General features: G+C 40.7%; 1 protein-coding gene across 6 annotated transcripts in view; it reads right to left on the bottom strand.

The window, feature by feature from the left end:
- Window positions 1–14,032, bottom strand: part of Cfap70 (cilia and flagella associated protein 70) — a 64,004-nt gene that overhangs the window by 24,236 nt on the left and 25,736 nt on the right. For 5 of the 6 annotated variants that reach the window (XM_051174488.1, XM_051174489.1, XM_051174493.1 and 2 more), the window contains 7 exons: window positions 12,699–12,833; window positions 9,479–9,649; window positions 9,265–9,345; window positions 6,885–6,976; window positions 3,507–3,571; window positions 3,062–3,252; window positions 607–738 (listed from right to left, as the gene is read on the bottom strand). In XM_051174488.1, the coding sequence (XP_051030445.1) occupies window positions 607–738; window positions 3,062–3,252; window positions 3,507–3,571; window positions 6,885–6,976; window positions 9,265–9,345; window positions 9,479–9,649; window positions 12,699–12,833 (867 nt within the window). The remainder of the gene's footprint in view (window positions 1–606; window positions 739–3,061; window positions 3,253–3,506; window positions 3,572–6,884; window positions 6,977–9,264; window positions 9,346–9,478; window positions 9,650–12,698; window positions 12,834–14,032) is intronic. The other variant, XM_051174490.1, reaches the window with a different exon arrangement.

Genomic DNA, 14,032 nt, shown 5'->3' with positions numbered 1-14,032 from the left:
ATAAAAATGTAATTAAAAAATTTAAAGGCATTTTTAATTGCTATTGTCATCTTCACATAGCATTTTAAACCTAACTTTTAAGATAAACATAGTTTTTCCTGCCTTTCATTATCCTGAAAAAAATTAAGACTTGTATACATTAACAATATAATTGTTTTGTTTTACATTTTCCATGGCTTTAAGAATTCTGCCACATGAAAAAAAAAACTTTTATTTATGTGCATGCTTATTTTGGCACCTGTATGTCTGTGTCTGAGGCTAGCTGAGGGTTTAGGTACAGGGGATTTATAGTGACAGTTGTGAACTACCATGTGGGTGCTGGGACTCAAACTTGTGTCCTCCGGAACAGCACCTGGTATTCTTAACTACTGAGTTATCTCTCCAGTCCCATATAACATTTTTGAAGGCCAGAGAACCAGTTTTTCTGGGAAAGTGAAAGAGCATGTCCCTTTTCCTCCAAATGTTTGATCAGTACCTTGTACAGAACATCCTATTTCATCAGCATTTGCTGAATAAGGAAAGAAAATAAGCCAAGAAGGGGGGTGTTTTTCAAAAGAAGCCCAGCTGTTTTCCAAGAGGAGTGGGCTCTGAGCTGTAAACACCTACCTGGTTTAGGGCCACATGCATTTGATCTACCAAGAACACATAAAGCTCACTGATAAATGTCTGCAGTTCCTCTTGGCTTTCAAATGCTGTTGTCTTCAAGTATTTCTCTCTCACAATCTTTACCACCGCATGCTGCAAGACACAAACATTCCCTTCTGATGTCACAGTTCAGCAGTGTACTGATGCCCAGATATCTGGGGCTTCTGACACCAGGCCACAGAGCATCCAGTGACAGTCACTTTCTACCCTGTTAACTAACAGCTCCCCAGTCAACATGTCCTCAATGGATTTATTTATTTAAAGACAGAGTCTTACTATGTAGCCCAGGCTGGCCCAGAACACACTATGTAGCCCATAGTGCTGCTCAACTCACATCTCTGGCCTCTATCTCCCAAGTGCCTGGGTGGTAAGAAAGTCTTTTCTTTTTTAAAAGAATCTAGAAGAGGGCACAAGATCTCATTACAAATGGTTGTGAGCCACTATGTGTTTGCTGGGAATTGAACTCAGGACCTCTGGAAGAACAGCCAGTGCAGTTAACCACTGAGCCATCTCTGCAGCCCAAAAGGCTTTTCTTGATTCTGCAACACCACTAATAGGGGTAAGGCAGTACATACCATGTGAAGCGGGTCCTGGAGATGGAAACAAACTTTGGAGTAGCTTTGAGAGTTGTGGCTTTCTCAGCAGCTATGTGGTATAGGGGAGAAGGGGAAACTCAGGTCTGAATGGCTTGAGAATGGAATTAAAGATGGTCATTGTACAACCTCCTATGTTCTATTTGGTGCCTTAGCTTCCTCCTTTGCTAAGTGAATACATAGTTTCAGTATTGCCACTATACTTTAGATGGTAGTTGAGAAGCTGAACAGAGTAGACAGAAGCAGAAGTTTGAAATGCTACAGAAAGCTGTCTGTGGTGGCACAGGTCTGTAAAGCCAACTTGGGGGTGGCAAAGACAGGAGGGAGCCATAATTCGAGGCAGCCAAGGTTACATAAATGACAGCAGTCTTTCCTTACCCACAGTTTCAGGTATCCATGCTCAATTCCAGTTTGAAAACAAGTGGAAAATTCCAGAAACAAACTTTAAATTGAGCACTGTCCTGGGTAGATGCAGAAGTCTCACACTATATCCAGCTTCTTGGATCTGAAGCAGCCCCTACCCAGCATTCCATACAGTAGTGGGTACCCACATCCTAAGCACTCAGTAGACATGTTGTACCATAGCACCAATGTTCAACAGCTCTTATGAACTTCATAAAGCCACCAAAGCAGCAGTGGCGAGTGATGCCAGCAGTGTGGATACACCAGAGAATCTATCAGTGTTTCCTTTAGTGAAAAAAACCCATAGGATCATATGTGTAGGAAAAATATACAAGTTTCAGTATTATCCACAGTTTTTGTTCTGTTTTGTTTTTCGAGACAGGGTTTCTCTGTGGTTTTTTTGAACCTGTCCTGGAACTTGCTCTGTAGACCAGCCTGGCCTCGAACTCACAGAGATCTGCCTTCCTCTGCCTCCTGAGTGATGGGAGTCTTAAAATATCTACTTACTTATATTTTTATGTGTATGGGTGTTCAGCCTGCATGTGTGCCTGGTGCCCACAGAGGCCAGAAGAGGATATCAGATTCCCTGAGACTGGAATTACAGATGGCTATGAGCCTCCATGTGGGTGCTGGGAACCAAATATGGGTCCTCTGGAAGAGAAACCAGTGTTCTTAACTGCTGACCTATCTCCTCAGCCCCTTACCCACAGTTCTGAGCACCTAATGGGGATCTCAGAACATACACATTGCAGACAGTGAGGGGAACAATATACAGCTACTGTTTTTTTTCTCTCTCTCTAAGTCAGATTATATATTAAATACCTTCATTATATTAATACCAATAATAACCCCTTGTGATAATATTATTTTCTCTTGTTGCTCAAAATATAACCCATCTCCAAAACTAAAAAAAAATGATTTAAAAATGAATACTAGTCATTATTATTTAATGTACTATTTTAATAGACTTTTAGGTTTTTAAAAAAGCTTTTAGGTTTTTGTTTGTTTGTTTGGACAAGGCCTCATCATAGCCCAGACTGGCCTCAAACTTGTTACGTAGCCAAGGCTGGCCTTGAACTCCCGATTCACCTGGGATTCAGCTGAGATTACAGGTGTGCATCACCAGCTCTCAATTCTTAATTCTGCACACAAGGAGACTTAAAGATAAGGAGAATTAGTGTCAAGAACATATTGTCTGCTAGCTGGTGGAGGGTGAAGTCTGATAGCCTCAAGTGAAGGTTAGGTCTTACAAGTTCTCATTTGGAGTAAACACTGCACCATCCCAAGACTTTAGACATGGATCATTTTCTCACATCTCTCCCAGAGAGCTCAAGCAAGAAGAATCAGAGCAAAGACTACAGAACACGTGTACAGAAGGGGCTCCGCAGACTGTCAAACCATGAGAGAAATGCACATCTCACCTTGAGCTGTTCTTTGAAAGCAAAGTACTTTCCGGAGCAATTGAGCTCATAATTGAGTTGGCACTTCTGTTCCTCCAACGTCTCACTGTCCACATCACTTCCCACCTTGGCCACTTGCTTTCCAAACATCCGGTGGTATTCATCCAGAATGGCTCTGGAAATGCTCTTGATCTGTGTGTGGTAGTCACTCACTGCCTGGGGGAAAAATGAATGGTTAGTAAACAGGCCTCAAAGATACCCAGATCATGGGTTAGAAATTACCACATCGGCTCTATAAACTATCCTTTTCCACTGAGCCAGATTACACACTGTATGCAATTCATGGATCACAAATGGAACTGAATGAAAGTCTGTGAGATACCAAAGAGGCTTCCCCCTCCTCATAGAAGCCATTGAAGAGCTCATGCTGCCTTCAGACACCTCAGCATGGTCCTGGCATTAACACCTGCCTTCTGAGCTCCTCCTGTCCGTCGGGTGAGAGGTGGCCTTGGAGGTATCATTTCCTTGACCCTGTATCAGCAAAAAGCAACAAAACAACAAAATCTTTATTATCTGCAGGCCTGTGTTCTTTCTTATTTCCCCAGAGTCTGTATAAAGGAGATCTGAAATTGGCCTCGCTGCTACACTTGAGCATTGTTCTGCTCTCTCATATAAAACCCTAGATCTGAACCCTTGAACAGTATAGAAGACTGTGCTTCTGGCATTAGCCTCACATTTTTTTTAAAGTATTGTTAAACAGCCTCTGGACTAAGTGTTGGGAAATAATGGGTATCATATCTGTTGGTGTTTCTGAAAGGACACAGATTTGGAAAGTTAAAAGTTTCCTTTCCACCTAGAATGAAAGGCATGGACTTTTTTGAGACAGGGTTTCTCTGTATTGCTCTAGAGCCTGTCCTGGAACTTGCTATGTAGACCAGGCTGGCCTCAAACTCACAGAGATCCACCTGCCTCTGCCTCCCAAGTGCTGGGGTTAAAGGCTTGCACCACCACTGCCCTAGTATGTTCTTTTTTTTATTTAGTTATTTCATGTATATGAGTTCTATCTGCATGTACACCTTTATGCCAGAAGAAAGAATCAGGTTCCACTATAGATGGCTGTGAGCCACCATGTGTTCCTGGAAATTGAAGTCAGGACCTCTGGAAGAACAGCCAGTGTTCCTAACTGCTAAGCCATCTTCCCAGCCCTGAAAAGTGTGTTCTTAATACTAATGTATACAACTACATTATTAAATTGTAATTTAATAAATAATAAATAATGATATCAAATATGTATAGTTATATATATTTGTTTTGAGCCTGGCTGTTGAAGCATACTCCTTTAATCCCACATGGGAAACAGAGGCAATGGGATCTCTGTGAGTTCAAGGCCAGCCTGGTCTACAGTGAGTTCCAGGACAGCCAGGGCTACACAGAGGAAACCCTGCCTCAAAAAACCAAAATAAATAAATGCATAAAGGTTTACTTGTTTTTATTCTATGTGCATGAGTGTTGTGCCTGCAATTATAAATATGCATTGTGTGCTTGCCTAGTATCTAAAGAGGCCAGAGGAGGACACTGGCTCTCCTAGAACTGGAATTAAGAGCAGTTATGAGCCACTGTGTGGATACTGGGAAGCAAACTCAGGTCCTCTGAAAGAGCAGCCAGTGCTCTTAGTCACCAAGTGGTGTCTCCAGCTCCGTCTCTCTATAGCATTTCACTATAAAGCAACACATGCCAAAATGCCTACCTTCCCTTTATAGAGCTGGGTTTGGGGATGTACGCCTGTGATGCTAGCATTTGGCACATGGAAGCAGGAGGACCTGGGGTTTAAAGTTAGCTTAGTGACATAGCAAGTTTGAGGCCAGTGTGGGCTTCTTGAGCCAACAAAAACAAATACAATAAAACAGAAGATGGAACCTACAAAGGACAAATCAGAATATGCCTGAGCTCTGGCCCTTTCTAGTTTCAGATTCCTGTCAAACCATATTGTACTGCCTTGAGATCTTCAATTGTGGAACTTTTCTTTAATATGATTTAAATAATTGTACAGGACTGTTAATGATTACTAATTTTAATTCTATTTATCTTAATAGGCAATATATCTATATAACTGAAAATTTAAAGACATGGAATACTGTGTAGCAAAGCATCTCCTTTTTGCTTTGCTGTCAACCTCCTAGTTTCTGCTCCAAAGATGATCTTATCAATTCATTCAAAATATGGTGAGTTTCTATGTCCATCAATGCCTTTCTAGGCATGGAGATGGAGCTAAACAACACAAAGATCCTTGCTCTCATGGAGCCTGCTTTCTGGTAGGAAAAGAAGACCACTGAGATAAATACAGTAGAAATGTGTGCCATGGGAGATGCTGCTGGGAGGCAGAACTTTGTTGGGGCCCAGGCTGGTGGAACAGGAGAGCACACTTTACCAGCAAAGGCCTCATTGAGATGATGCTTTCCCGGCAAAGGCCCGAGGGAAAGTCTTGTGATATTCATGACAAGGAAATTTCAGGCATAAAAGCAGCCAGTGTGAAGAGCTTGCTGCAAACCTGAGCTTCATGCTTGGTGAATGTCTTTAATCCCAGAACTCAGCACTGTGAGTTCAAGCCCAGACTGGTTTACTTAGTGAGTTCAGGATAGCCAGGGCTACATAATGAGATCCTGTCTCAAAAACAAAACAAACAACAACCAAAAAAAAAATGAGCCTCACATGTGAGGAATAGAAAAGATATTAGTTTGGTTGGACTGAAGAAGCAAGGGCAGAACACCTAGGCCATAAAGTTTAAAGGTAAGGTAAGCATGGTTGAGAAGGACAGCTGATACTGCCCTCTGGCTGCCACACACACATACACAAGTGAGTGCACATAGACACACAGAAGTATACAGCACAAACACACACATATACACCTCTACAATATAACATGGACATATACAAATACACATGTGTGCACACATGAGTATTCAGTGCAAACCCATATATGCACACACACACACACACATCCAGCACACATGAACACATGAATAAGTGCATACATGTGTGCATACATGAGTATTCAGTGCAAACCCATACATGCACACACACACACATACACAGCACAAATGAGCACATGGATGAATATACCTATACATATGTGTGCATACAGGAGTATACAGCACAAACATACAGGTACATACCTACACAATCTAATGAAAACAAGAGGACAATATTCCACAATTTATGGGCTGTAGTGAATACAGTCCCCAGAGGAGAACTTCTATTTCTAGATAGGTACACTAAAAGGGAAGAAAGGGGCTGGGGACATAGCAAAATTGGTATAATGTTTGCCTAGTATGCCAAAAGCCCTAAGTTTGATCACTAACACAACATAAAACCAGGTTTGGTGACACACAACTGTAATTGAGGAAGTGGAGACAGGAGGATCACATGTCCAAGGCTGCCCAAGGATACATGAAACTCAGTCTTAAAATAAGACAGAACAAACCAGAAGGAAGCCCACCAAAAAAAAAAAAAAAAAAAAAAAAAGGAAGAAAGGAAGAAAAAGAAAAGAAGAGAAAGCCCACAAGGCAGTGACTTGATTGTACTCCTTATGGACAGAAAACAAACAATCAAACCAAACCAAAACAAAAATAACAACAAAAACCAACAAATGCAAGTGCCTGTAGAGCCCAAAGAAGGTATTGGATCTCTTACAGCTGTAGATACAAGTGACTGTGAGATGCCTGATATGGTGCTGGGAACTAAATTCAGGTCCTCTGCTTAGGACACGGGAAATACATTTGTTGGGACAAACCCAGTGACTCTTCTTCATTTCTAAACTGTGCCAAATGGAGTAAGTGTCCCACACCTTCTGGCCAGTTCCTCTGGCATTCGCTTTGGAACCAAGGCTTTGTCCAGTTGGATCTCCAAGACAATGTATGTCCCCGCTTCTAAATATTGCTGCAAAGACATTTTTTTTTGTTTTTGGTTATTTGGTAATCTTGTAAAAAGACAATAATGAAACATTTTAAATAATATCAGGTACTACTTACCAGAGGGAAAATATGTGCATAAACTGCATGTAAAGTGTGATTTCTATGATTCAAATATTTTTACATGGGATAATAATTTGAAAGGAATATAGCAATAGGGGTTAGTTAGCTCATGGAAGAGTGTTTCCATGTCTAGCCTTGGAGATTTCCACTTCAGTGGATTCTGTTGAACTTACTTTAAAAAAAGTTTATTTATTTATTATGTATACAATGTTTTACCTGCATGGGTGCTTGTGCACCCATCAGAAGAAGGCACCAGATCTCATTATAGATAATTGTGAGCCACCATGTGGTTGCTGGGAATTGAACTCAGGACCTATGGAAGAGTGGCCAGTGTTCTTAACCTCTGAGCCATCTCTCCAGCTCTATTTTTACATTTTTTTTTACTTATTTTTCTTTTTTGAGACAAGATTTCCCTTTGTAGCTCTGGTTGGCCTGTCACTGTCTGTGTGGACCAGGATCTAGAATTCACAGAGATCCTCTTGCCTTTCCAGTGCTGGTATTAAAGACATGGACTACCATGCCTGGCAAACTCATTCATATTTGTCTTGGAACTATTTTACATGCATGTCGCTTTTTCCTCCAGCAGCCTTCTCATGTAGAAGTTTTGTTTTCAAATCTTTGTATCTTCACACACAGTCTTCTTACCATCCAACTCTTACTTACCAACTCTGACTGCTGAACATGTCTACCCAGACTTATTTTTACCAGCATCCTAAATATAACTCTCTGTCGTATTGATGCTTCTTTTGGAGATTTCTCTTAACGATGTCAACCTTCCACAAAGTAACACCTGAAACCTCAGTTGTCTTTGACTTTTCTTCATCAATCTCCCTGTCCCCACAAACTTCTCAACACACTGCTTCTGCAGGCCACTGACTTCCTTTCCTTCAACCACTTCCCGAAATCAAACTGGCATCAGTGTACAAATGAGGTATAAGAGAGAGCCACAGTCCCTCCCCACCTTCTGTCTGAGACCCAGACAAGAAGTCCCAGCACTTGGGAGGTAGAGGCAAGTGGCTATCTGAGGGTTTGAGTCCAGACTACTTTATAGAGTGAGCTCCAGGACAGCCAGGCCTACACAGAGAAACCCTGTCTTGAAACACCAGAAAAAAAAAATAAAATAAGGAAGAAGGAAGAAAAAAGAAGGAAGAAGGAAGTAGTAGTAGTAATAGTCTGGCTTGCAACACAATTTCTAATTCAACAGAATCAAAATTTCTGTGAGTCAAAACCTTTGGCATAGGGAATGAAGAGGGTTTACTGAGCACTCATGGGATCTTGTATCCAATGCCCAGCTCAGAAAGGGGGCGAGATGGAGTTCAAGAGTCTCCCGCAGAATGAAACCTAAGCACCACAGCAAGCCTTTTAGGTTCTCCAGGCTGTCTTTCCCTACCTGTCACTCCTCTCTATAGTAGTTCTCAACTCTACTAATGTTGAGACCCTTTAATGCAGTTCCTCATGTTGTAGTGACCCACCCCCAACCGTAAAATTTATTTTTGTTGTTACTTCATAACTGTAATTTGTTACTGTTATGAATTGTAATGAAAATATCTATGTTTTCTGATGGTCATTGGGGGTCGTGACCCACCATTTGAGAACTATTGCTCTGGGACCATTTTCCATACCTCTGTATCCTACCCTGAATTGATTCATATAATTTTTCTCTGTGTTTTGACTTAAGCTGCTCTCTGACCGTGGAATACCTCTCTCTCTATTTTCACTGGGCAATGGCTGTCTTTTCCTGTTTTTGGTTCACCTTTTCTGTGAAAATTTCCCTGGGACTACTCCATCCTAACTGCCATCTCCTCTGAGACTGGCAAGAACTCCCACTAGTGCTTCTGTTATGGCAGCCTAAGTTCTGGGTTAGAGTTAGAAAGGCAGCAGTCTGCACAGAGCAGGGTGTCTTGAGGGTAGGTGGGCAAATGTTGCCAGTGACACATCTTTGCATCCGTTATGGTGCTTAATGCAGACTTAATGAAAGATAAACATTTAATTCTGGAAAGGACCTTAGCTACAACCTGGTACCAACTTACTTTAAGGTCTCAGTGAACAAACTTGCCCAAGGTCATTGGCTAGTCACAAGCAAATACTCAAGGTGACTCAGGTCCCATCTCCAGCATTTTTCACTAAAGCTGTCTTGCTCAGTGAAGGTCTGGTGAAACTAAATTCCATTTCTAAAATGTTGAGCATAGTTACCTGTCCTTCTAGATTGTGGCTTAGAGGGGCTTCGCCTTCCAAAGGAGTATCTGAGCTCTGGGATTTTATGCTAGGTGCTTGCTGAAACAAAAAGAAACATGAAACTTGGATTCTCTCATGGCCTTTATCATAGTAGGTACATTAAAAATACACCAATACAGCTCACCAAGTGGGAAATGAATGCAAGCATCTACATATGGTTTCAAGAGCCTACCAAATCCCCAGGCCGAATCCGTCCATCTATCTCCTTGTCTTTCACTGGTTGTTTTTCTTCTTTCAAATTCTTGGAAACAGGTTTGGACAGTGGGGAGTTAAGACCTCCTGCTTTATTATTGTGAGCCAGATGGTGTCCAGTGTCCCTGAATAAGCTGAACAAACATTTGGTCTGAAAAGAAGAAAAAGAACAAAAACATAGGTAAATGGGACCACCCAAGGGGGTAATTTTCTCCATAGGTAAATGGGACCACCCAAAGAGGTCATTTTCTCCATAGGTAAATGGGGCCACTCAAGGGGGTCATTTTCTCCAGATCATTTCAGCATCCAGATTAGAGACCTGAAGAACCTCAGTGCATTCTTCACTTGTAGAACACAAAATATCACCACTGACAATTAGCTGCCTCCCTGTTACTTAAAGTGCTAGGAGGAGACATCCCAGCTGTACTTGGTTTTGATGTCATAATTCTTGTCATCAGAAAGATTTTCATCTTTGACACATAATTCTGAATTACTTCAAGTAAAATAATTCATTTATATACAAGAGACAATATTTGTCTAATTACTATTCACTTACCAATTATAACTGGAAGAATAAGGCAAGTTTAAAGTTCACAATAAAACCTTTGCATGATTCAAACTGCAGTTGATTTTTTGCCATGTTTTCTAGGGGAAAATAACCCCTAAAACTTTAATAATAAAAATTTATTATGTAAATAATAAATAATAATAATAATAACAGGTGTTTTTCTTCATACAATACACCCCTAACAAGGTTTCCTCTCCCTCCACTCCTCCCAACATTTCATCTCTCTCCCAGACCCACTTCCTCTCAATTTCCCCTTCAGAAAAGAGCAGGCCTCCCAGACACAACAATCAAGCAGGACAAAGCAAGATATGATAAGACAAGGCAAAATATCAAGGCTGAACAAAGCAACCCAACAGGAGGAAAAGAGTCCCACGAGCAGGCAAAACAGTCAAAGATTCACCATTCCCACAAAACCCCAAGCTAACAGCCATAACACATATGCAAAGGACCTGGTGATCACTAAACATAATTTAAATTTGCTGGGGCTATACAGAGAAACCCTGTCTCAAAAAATTACATTTTATTGCCAGACACAAACCCATTGATCTACAATGGTGTAAAGCCTCCAAGATATGCTGGGCAATGGTGGCAGAAAGCATATGAGAGTAACTAACCAATACTGACTGGACATAAGGCCCACTCCCTAAGATGAAATCCATACCTGATGCTGCTCGGGTGACAAGAATCAGAGACTAGAGTAGGACCAAATAATATTAGTCTAAAAACAGAAAAACAAAAAAAAAAAACCAAAAAAATAGTGAAAAAGTACTTCTAATGACATTCTGATACACTCATGGATCAATGCCTTGCTCAGCCATCATCAGAGAAGATTCCTCCTGCAGCAAGGGGGAACAAATACAGGAACCCACAGCCAGATATTACACAGAAATCTTTCCCCTCAGAGCTCAGGCAACCCAGTAGAAGAGGAGGCAGAAAGAATATAAGAGCTAGAGGGAAAGGAGGCCACCAAGAAAACAATGCCCTCTCTCTATATCAACTGAGCAGAGTTCATATGAACTCACAGAGACTGAAGCAGCAGGCACACCAGGTCCTCTGCATATGTATTATAGCTTCTAGTTCATATGTGAGTGGGTCTCTGATTCTTGTGCCTTCTCTTGGGCTCTTTTCCTTCTGTTAGTTTGTTCTGTTCAACTTTGACATGACAGTTTTTGTTTCTTTTCTTTTCTTTTCTTTTTTTTTTTTTGAGACAGGGTTTCTCTGTATTGTTTTGGAGCCTGTCCTGGCACTCACTCTGTAGACCAGGCTGGCCTCGAACTCACAGAGATCTGCCTGTCTCTGCCTCCCAAGAGCTGGGATTAAAGGTGTGTGCCACCAATGCCCAGTGATAGTTTTTGTTTCATCTTATTATATTTTATAAAAGGACTGAATGAGTAAATCAATGAATGAAAACCTAGCCAAAAAGGTAATAAACTGAAATAAATAAATAAAACTGAACTGTCATTTATACCTACTGGGAGAGGGAAAAATCAGTCTTCTCCACTATCACCCACTCCTCATATTCAGTAGTTGGCCTACAAAGAATGGACTCCATTGTTTCTTTTTTTTGTGTGCTTTTATTTGGTTACAGTTTGGTTTTGTGTTTTTTTGTTTTTTGTTTTGTTTTTTTGTCTTGTCTTGGTGGGTTTTTTTTTGGTTTGGGGGATTTTGTTGTTTTATTGGGTTTTTTTTTTTGAGAAAAAAAAAACCTTAAAGTTTGGTGGGTAGGGTCAGGGAGATCTGGAAGGACTTGGGAGAGGGGAAGACTATGACCAAGTATATTTAAATTTAAAGACAACTTTAACTAATAAAAATATAATTAAAAGACAAACAAATAACTTACATTTTATTAATTGTATTTGTCTATATGCATATGTGCACATATGTTATATGTTATATGTTATGGAGGTCAGCAGATAACTCTTAGGATAATGTGACTCCCTGACACTTTATGGGATGTAGGGATCAAACTCAGGTTGTCAGGCCTGCCTGCAAGTGCCTCTACCCTCTGATAAAAAGTCCATGTTCAGGCCTAACATGGTGGTGCACACTTTTAATTCCAGCACTTGGGAGGCAGAGGCAGGTCAATCTCTGAGGCCAGCCTGGTTTACAAAGCAAGTTCCAGGCAAGCCTGGTTCACTGAGTGAATTCTAGGCCAGCCAGGGATACACAATAAGACTCTGCCTTGAAAGACAAAAATCCACACTCAAAAACATTTGGGAGGGGAATATAAAACTACAAAAAAAAAAAAAAAAAGATCAAATGTCTCTTTGGGTCTCCTATAATCCCATCAACTGGAAGACAGAGGCAGGAAGGTTTCAGTTTCAAGAACAGCCTGAGCTACAGACAAGAAACTATGTCTACTATTACAAACACAGTTAATAACCAGTGCTTGCAGGTTGTAGATCCCAACTGGAGTAGCTAAATTGACACAGCACCAAAATGGCTTATAAACAAGGCTGTTTATCCCCAAAGACAAAGGCTTCTCTCAGCCTTAAGCAGAGGAACTATCTTTACAGAATGCAGTGGTGAATGCCATATACTGATTGCTTCTAGATGTCAACTACAAAGGTATAAGAAAACACATATATGGAGGAAGCATTAAGATGATACTCTTTGTGCAATGTCTTCTTACCTTTTCAAAGACTGTACTGTCCAGGTAGGGGTAAACATGAAAAGCCCCTCTTATCCTCTTCACCCCTGGATACAGGAGTGGGACCATGTTGACGTACGCCACGCCATGAAACGAAAGTTGATTTTCATCATCGGCCTGAAGGAATATGAGCAGTCATTAGAGCTTTGGGCAGAGAGTGTCTGGTTGAGACTCGGAAGTTCAAAGGCTGGTCTAGGAACAAGCTCTGCTGAGTAACCAGCTGTGCATCTTGGTTCAGTCACATAGACACTTTGGGACCTGGTTTCATTTCCAAAATGGGTTTAACAACTACTAAGATAATGTATATTAGCAGTGTTAATGACAAGGCAGTAGTTGAATCAACATACAGTCAACTTAATGGATATTACAAATATCCAACCAAAAAGTCAATTTCAACAAGTTGCTTCTTAGGAGAAAAGTCAAATTTTGAAAAAAAGAAAGTAACAGAATTTAAGGGAAATCGGATCCAACTCCCACTCTAAAGATAAAGAGCCTGCTAGAATACATAGTTTAATATAATTTTTAATGATTTGATAGCTTTCCATAAAATCTGCTAAGGGGAAAAAAGTCAAATTTTAGAAAAAAAAACCATTTAATTCCAAGCTTAAAGATAACCTCTTAAATTTTGTCTACTATAGTAATAATTAGATGCTAGATTTAAAAAACCCATTGCTTCCTTCATAACATTTTTGTGGCTTTGAAATCTAAGGGATGCTAACCAATAGATATTGGAATAAAAGAGGGAAATGGTTACATGGGAACATAACTGGTTTTGGTTTTTTGTTTGTTTGTTTTTAGATAGAGTAGGGTTTCCTTATATAAAACTTTTCCGGAGATGGTTCAGTGGGTACATTGCTTGTCCCATAAGTGTGAGGACAGAACTTTGCATCCCAGCGCATCTGTAAACACTGATCACAGAGAGCAACTACCCTGAATCCAACACTAGGTAGGTGGGGACAGGAGATTCCAGAGCAAGCCAGCTAGCTAGAATATCCCAAGTGGTGAGTTCTGGGCTCAAAATGAGAGACTTGGCTGCAGCATATAAGGTAGAATTCCATCAAGGTAAACCACTCCAGTGTCAACCTCTGGCCTCCACTTACCACTGTGTGCGCACACACACACGTACTCACAGTTACATGTGTACTCACACACACACAAACACTCATATATGCATGTATATCACATAACATAAGCAGCATTTTAAATGATTCTCAGAGTTAGGCATGGTGACACATGCCTTTAATCCAAACACTCGGGAGGCAGAGAAATCTGATTTCTGTGAGTTCAAGACAGCCTGGTCTACAGAGTGAGTTCCA

This window comes from Phodopus roborovskii, unplaced genomic scaffold (genome assembly GCF_943737965.1).
Source record: "Phodopus roborovskii unplaced genomic scaffold, PHOROB, whole genome shotgun sequence".
Classification (NCBI taxonomy): Eukaryota; Metazoa; Chordata; class Mammalia; order Rodentia; family Cricetidae; genus Phodopus; species Phodopus roborovskii.
This window is presented reverse-complemented; position numbering and strand designations above follow the sequence as displayed.